Source organism: Cariama cristata, unplaced genomic scaffold (assembly GCF_000690535.1).
Source record: "Cariama cristata isolate BGI_N322 unplaced genomic scaffold, ASM69053v1 scaffold39582, whole genome shotgun sequence".
Lineage (NCBI taxonomy): Eukaryota > Metazoa > Chordata > Aves > Cariamiformes > Cariamidae > Cariama > Cariama cristata.
The window spans coordinates 1-7,710 of record NW_009602805.1 but is presented as its reverse complement, the minus strand read 5'-3'; the positions used below and the strand labels follow the sequence as shown (position 1 = coordinate 7,710).

General features: G+C 44.3%; 1 protein-coding gene across 1 annotated transcript; it reads right to left on the bottom strand.

Annotated features, from left to right (window-relative positions):
• Window positions 1–782: 782 nt before the first annotated feature.
• GLYR1 (glyoxylate reductase 1 homolog (Arabidopsis)) lies at window positions 783–7,707 on the bottom strand (the record flags this gene model as incomplete). Its single annotated transcript, XM_009694919.1, has 8 exons — window positions 783–1,210; window positions 1,566–1,690; window positions 2,190–2,369; window positions 2,793–2,955; window positions 4,009–4,110; window positions 4,403–4,513; window positions 5,701–5,800; window positions 7,640–7,707. Coding segments are annotated over 8 exons (924 nt in total), but the record flags the coding sequence as incomplete, so codon positions are not given.
• Window positions 7,708–7,710: the final 3 nt, after the last annotated feature.

Sequence of the window (7,710 nt, the reverse complement as noted above, 5' to 3'; positions counted from 1 at the left end):
TTAAAGATGGGCAAACAGGCTAAGAGCTACAATGACCACACCAAGGCCAGAGAGAGAGCGTGGAAAGGAGCTCAGGATTCTCAATCTCTTGGCTCTATGATCATTTTTCTCGCCCCTTTCAGACTCATCACTCTGCTTGTGACACTGCTACAATCCAAGACACCTTTCTAATTAAAGACTACAAGGGTAAAAACAACAACAACAACAAAAAAAAAAGCCAAGAAATAAAGCAACATAAGCTAAGGCCAGGAGCAACCCTAAGGTTCGTTCCTTCCCCAAATAAAAGTATCTCTGGCCCAGTTTTAGGCTGTATGTTTCTCTTGCAGTTTTCTATGCAAATATGTTGATCTCCAATGCTGTTTGTGGGATGGGCAGCTGTGATTAGCCTTTTAGGAAGCTCATTTACACTGGCATTCTCTCATTTTCAGTAAGGTTTGTGTTCCCTAAGCTATTGTTGTCTGTACAGGGGAAGACATGGATGCAATCTGTTCTTCTTAACACAGTACAAAGAATTCCTCCATCAAGGTTGGGGAGGTGGAAGTTTAAAAAGAAACAGAACCAAGACAGTGTTGCATGCAACCCCATTACCTTCTGGAACTGCCATTCTCCTCCATGGGAGGTGCTTTGCTCTCTAACAGTGGCCGATTAACAGGAATGCTCCTCACCTTACTTGGGACCAAGGACTTTAGTGATATTCACAGGTAGATGGGATGGATGTCACCTGTCCCCTTGATGCAGAGAGTCCAACACACGCATTATTTCACAGCAAAGGAGAAAAGGGATCGTTAGAAACAGCATCTTGGACAAGCATACAAAGAGGAAAATAAAAGCAGCCAAGCAGCAGACTTCTGGCAGAATTGCCTCAGAGCTTCTGAACAAGCTGCCACTGTTCTGTTCCATGACTGTCAGTGCATGGCATGGATTTTTCTAATTAGACTGCAACAATCCGAGCCCCCTCCTCCCCCCCTTCTGCCACCAGGGGAAGGCTCACCGCAGCAGCTGCCTCCGTGGCAGATCTCAAAGTCTGTGTATAAAAGGAAATGGAGAGACAGAGATGGACTGGTCCAGAGTTAAAACCCAGTATCATAATAATATTAATCAATAATCATAGTATTAACAGTAAGAATGGTGCAGCCTAGTGGATGTAGGCCCTGTACACTGCAGACATGTCGTTGTCTGATTGGTCCAATGCTTTTGCTCGTTTATAGACCTAGAGAAGAGAAATTAGAGAAGGATCAGTGCCTGCTCTTGTGCGAAGCCTTTCCCCAGCAGAAAGATTACTTTGCTGACTGTTGCAAACCAGAGAACTGCACAGTATGTCAAGTAACTAGAGAAACGCAGATCAGAACACACCAGGTCTTGTTCAGGCCATCTGTGTTTACTGATGTGACTTTCTAAGGGCTTCTACAATCAAAACAAATCCAATTCCATCCTAGTCAAAATATACTTCGATTGCTGTTCCCTTGTCTTAGAGATGATGTCATTCTTAGATTTTTATCTCTTGTTGACAAATGGCTCTATTGAAATGTTGAGTAACGCATATCTGAACACTGAACAATTCTTACCTCGTTGGCAGCAGCTGCCATGGGAGTTGGGTGGTTGACAGAATCACCCAGTGCAATAGCTAATCTAAGATCCTTCTGTATGTATTTCAGGTAGAAATCAGGTTTAAAGTTTCCTTGCAAGATATCTGTCAAGAGGAATGCGTGCGAAAAATAAGCATGACAAAAGTAAATCAAGCCCACACTGCAAGGCCATGCAATTCAACACTAAACTTCCCTTTCCCATGCTGATCACCAGAACACTGCTTTTAGCTCTCCTGTTTCTCTGCTCTCTATCTTCACCTGGTCACAGCAGATAATGTCACTATTGCCCACTGACAAAGTGCGCTTAGATTTCTAAGCAGCTTGCCCTCTGTTTCACTTATTACCCTGCCCCAATGAAATCCTCACTGTGAACTCAAGTCCTCAGCTGGCTGTAGACAATGCAGAGCTTGGGGTGGATTCTCAGAAGCCCTGGCTATGAAGGGTAATGAATGGAAATCAGCTCTTCATTTTCAGAATGCTAAAAATACCCAGAATCCCAGTCTGATGAAGATGGGACGGTCATTTTCTCCCTTCTGCCACTACGTGAAAAACTGCTAGGTTGTGGCAAACGTCCTATCATAAAACAACGTAAGAGGACTTTACTTTGGCACTTCTGGTCCAGGAAGATGCTGGCAAGTTGTCCCTGATTGAGGATATCCAGAAGGGTCTGTTGGGACTGGCCAGTCACTTGAGCCAAGGTCAGTCCTTCTGCTATCGTTGCCATGAAGCTGCCTTGAACCATGTTCACAATCAGCATCATCTTGGCAGCATTGCCTACTTCACCTGGGAGCAAGACATACCATTGGGCATTCCTCCAGAAGAGATACAGCAGCCTTGCTTCCCCCATCCCACACAGTATTAACACTACTGGATTCTTCATAGCAAGCACTTGGCAGGTCTCCCTTCCCCTGAAAGGCTTCAGAAAACATACCCATTTTCCAAGCACTCAAAGGAAGGGAGAAATCATAACAAAATATGATTTAAAATAAAAAGCATCACAGATCCTCCAAAATGAGCCAGTATTCAAAAAAGAAAACTTAGGTTGGAGGCTCTGAAATTGGTCAAGTTCCAGAAGAACAGGCCAGTTTCCCATACTGCCCAAAGAGACAAGAAACAGATGACACGTATGCCTCAGACTCCTTGCTGGAATTCCCAGTCCTTGCACTGACTAAGAAACTGCTACCAGGCCCTTTGCATTTTGATTACCTAGAAAAAAAGAGGTCTTCCCCATTGCCTGGAAACAGCTACTGCAGTCCTCATATAAACCCCTGTCGCCAGCGGCCAGGATCACAAGCATCCCGTCATTAGATAGCTGCTGATTTCCTGAGACCGGTGCTTCCAAAAAGCGACCACCTCGGGACACTATCACCTGGAAAAAGAACACCTCTGGTTAGCTGCGCACGAACAGCACGCATTGATGCTCAGCAGGCAGCACAGCAAGAACATTGTTTAGGGCCTTCCTGTCCCCAGAACAGAATTTTAAAGCAAAACAAATAGCTCAGACATATAAATAGGAGAGGAAAGCACTAACACGTGATACGCTGCATCCTGCAAAGGGTACTCAAGACCAAAAGTTGCCCTCACACTCCAGCAACACTTTCCTGCACCCATCACTGCTGTGCGTGTTTTAAGCAGCTGAACTTACGTGCTTTTGCCATGGCACCCTGTAATGGGCAAGGAACCAGTGCTGAAATGGTACACGTGGTGTAGGAATCTCAGCAGATTGACTGTTATGATGTTTTCCCCAAAGAGGAAGACATCCCTTTGACAGATGTCTTCAGCCAGAGGCTTACTAACATGTATGACTCTTCATTCTACAAATTCATGTTACACACTACCACATCACCAATATGTCTTCTTAAGACTTCACCAAAATTAGCTCCCCATCCTTGTGCAGCAACACACACTGCCTTTAGGGCAGAGGATAACAATCAAGATGCCAAAGAGGAAATCAAAAACATCACATCAGAAATAATCAGAACACTTCTACAGAAATCCTCTCTATCATAATATTTCTACAGAATGAAACATGAAGGCATTCTTTTTCCCCTAATTATGCATTTTACCAATTTAAGGACAGTTATTAATCCAGACAGTGCTTTCTCCTCCAGTTTGCTACAGAATACCAATCTGGCTACAAATACTTCTTAAGGCATCAGAATTTGGCTGGCTGTTTGCATTAGTGCCAGCTAACAGCCCCGGCTTTGCTGTTATCACCAGGGAACATTTCATCCAATTTTGTCTGCTGGTCAAGATTTGACAGTTTATTTTGTCTTATTTGCTTGGGACTTGAGTGTCTCCTAAAAGAAGCCCACAAATTTTCAGAAGCATCTTTATTATCAACAGCTTACTGCCTGAAGCAACAAGAACTGCAGTACTGCTGCTGAATCATGATGTTAGAAGTTCAGTTCAATGTGATTACCTGGGCCAACTCTGTGACTGTATCTGCATCCACGGTGGACATATCCACATAACACTTCCCTGGGCGAATCCCCTGCAACACTCCACTCGGACCAAGTACCAGCTGTAGCGGTAAAGCAATAGGGTGTCTGCAAAGAAACTCCAACCCTGCAGGACAGCAGCTCAAGTGAGCCTGGCACTGCAGGGATAGACTCCTAGAGGGATATCAAAACCTAACTCCCAGGGATTATTTTTTAAACAGTATGATTTTTGTTGGGATATTTATTTTTACATAGCTGCACTGCCCAGCATCTACAATGACACAGGCTACCTTGTTTAGTAGAAATCAGAACTGGAATTCAGTGACTGTATCTTGTAGTCTAGCTGGTGGGGGAAAAATAAGAGCTAATCCTTACATCCTTTGCTGCTTTTGGATCTGATACACAGGCAAAGGTGATGTCACAGGTGGAGACAACTTCAGCGGGGGTTCTTCCCAGCCGTGCCCCCTCCTGGATGAACAAATCACACTGCAAAAGTCACAAATCCAAACGTAAGAAAAATTTAGTACAGAGCAAATGGGTTCTCTAGCATTTTGCTGAAACAAACTCTGCTGCTGGACCCAACTCAAAAGGAGTCAGGCGTACTAATTACATAGCAACTGGGTTGTCTTCTGTTGGTTTGTCCCCACACACACACGAGGCTCTTTTGCAGCTTTTCTGAAACCCGAAGTGAAGAACTTCAAAAGAAAGACACAGGAAAAGAACGCTTAGGTGAAATGATGAGAGTTGAGGTTGTGTGTGTGGGGGGAGAAAGGGGGGGGGGGGGGGGGGGAAGAAAAAAAAAAGGTAAACAGACATAGCAAAAGGTGTTACTGGACAGTGAATGCAAATATGCGCAGCTGAGATCGACATGCGTTTTAGTGGGCTGCTCCTTCAAAATCTTAGCTCCTTCTTACCCTATCCCCTCATACCATCCATGTTTTGCAGTTAAAAAAAAATTAAAAAAATCTTTTAATCCCTTTTAACAAAGTAACCACAGTGCCCTTCTTGCCTTTGATATTCCGCAATATTACCCGAGTAGCAGATCTCCCCCAGTTACCTACTCCTTCACTACAAAGAATAATGCTGGCTAGAATGTAAGTGTAATATAAGCTCCATTTTCACTTTGAATACACCTGTAAAACTCTTCTCATCCAGGTCTTATGACACAATAGGTTTTCAACTGAACCTTTGTTACCGCAACATGAACAGCACAATGGGTGTGTAGATGAAGCTGTGGTCAAGCAGTACATCTTACCACACCACTCCTAGGACCAACTCCCCAGCACTTGTTGTTTTCGTCCAGCTCCATGACACAATGACTTGGCTATTTACATCAACAGTCATTCCGGAGGCACTTTACATTGCATTCCTCGACACATATACAAGGTTGTAATTTTTCTGGCAACTCTCTCATCTCGCACAAAATAGCAACTGGGTGGGGACTGTTCACATAAGAATGATCATAATAGGACAGACTACAGCTTCATCTAGTCTAAAGTGGCCACCAAGAAGCACCTAGGAAATAATAACAGAACAAGGTGGCAAGCACATACTTGTGTTTCTTCAGCACCCTCTCCCAGGCGATTGGTGACTCCAGGCCTCCTCGAGCTAAAGGTGGTAACTACATGTTTAGAAAAGGTTAAGTATCACCTGTACTTTAAGCACATGCCTACCTTCTCAGCAGTGCGGTTCCAGACAGTGACAGTGTGACCCATCTTCAGTAAGTTGGAGACAATGCCACTTCCCATCAGGCCAAGTCCCAGAAATCCTATCCTGAGGATAAGAGATAAACATTAATGCAACAGAAAGCAATTGGTGTCAGCCTCTCATGGTCTTGGAAATGGTGAAGAGCAAACCCTGGAGCATCACCAGCAAAAAATTCCCAAAACCTCAACAAAACCAAACATGTTCCACTGCAGCCACAGCTAGAATGGGCACATACTGAGCTCTAAAAGCAAGCTGGAATTTATTTTGCTTACCAAGTATCCTTAACAATTTCCTGAAGAAAGTCTTTAGTCTGCTTCAGAAGATTACCTAAATATTAAAAGTTTGGATGGTCTGGGTTTTTTTGGTTGATTCATTGGGGCTTGCTTGTTTTGTTTTATTAAAATTGCTGCTCTTGTGCTTTCTGTTGCCAGCCATTGCCTTATTGAAGATAAAAGGAACACTTAGAGATCAGCAGGTGCTTCTCTAATTAATCTTCTGATTTTTAAACTGTCACATGTACAATGACTTGCTTATACTACTGAATGATACATCACAGTCTTTATTTTAATAAAGCTCAGCAAGGACTACTGCGCTGAGCATCACACACAGACCAAATACGCGGTCACTGCTCTACAGCTGCAATTTTGGACAGACACAGAAAGAAAGGAAGGAATAGGCCAGTACAGGTCACCATGCGTGACAATACACTAGTCCCAACACCAGCTGCCTTCCCCGATGCCTCCTCCATGCCCCCCCCGCCAAAGCTGGCAAGAGTTTTGCTCCCCCTCTTCAAGAAAAAGACGACATGCTAACAAGTTCCATCCCTACAGTTACCTGCAACAGGAGCTCCTCTGCAGGCACTGCTGCAAGGATCCTTTTATACATCATGCAGCTTCCTACCAAAACTGCAATTCTAGTAGGAGATTCTGAAGCGTTCAGTTACACGTCTGACGTAACTTCACGACGAAATCTGCCTGACAATTCCCCAGTTAATTCTTCAGAATTAGCCACACTACAGATGCGCTATGGCTTTCACAAGCCACCTGCACTCTCCTAACTAGCCACGCTGCCTTTTGTTAGAGCAAACTAATTTAGACAGGTCAGAGCAAGTCACTATGGGCTCCTTAAACAGTCCAAACAAGGTCCACCTATTTTCAAGTCTAAAACAGAGAAGATAACCTTTCTCTCCCAACCCACCTCTGAGCCACACTTTCCTGAGAGACTGTTTTACCTGAACAGCTTCATTGTTATTTTGGTTCCCCTGGAGTACAGTTGAGAACTGACATCCCATGAGAACGACCCCAACGGCAAACAGCAAGCTGTGGCCTGAACTCAATTTGAACAGAGCGGAAGTTACAGAGTGAAACAGGAAGCTCAAGTTAGGCTTCTCTCACTCTAGAAAGGAGAAGGGGGACGTTAGAAGAAACCAGAAAGCTCACGTGCTACACAGCAAAGCTCTTGTGCTGAGAGAACACGCCTCCCTCTTCCTCTTCTTCTACATGTTCAGGAGAGCGATTAAATAACCCCAGTAAACTGCCAGCCACTACTGGAGAAAGATACCCTTTTATCTTTCTGCCTCATACAGCATTCAGAAATACTGCTGCTTAATGCTCTGCAGTCTGCCCTACAGTAAAAGGGCAACTGCAGAAAAGCCCTGAATTGCAAATGTATCCAGGCCAGACCTCATTCTGAATTTTTCTACTGTACAGGCCCTGTTTGTTTTCAGCTGCCTCCCTCCCCCCCACCCCCCCAAATCAGAGTTTCACACAAGGACAGAGGAGATCTGTAGTTAGAGGGAAATGTTAGGTTTATTTATTCGCAGTGACAAGCTGGATAATGGCTGCATGTATGAGCTGGGAAGAAGAAAAAGGAAGGGAAATGGCTGAAGTGCATTGGAGATCTTACTTTTTGTCTGTAGGCGTGATACTGCCATTGACTGCTGTGCTGTCTGCTGCCTGGATGGAGGTGGATCCTGT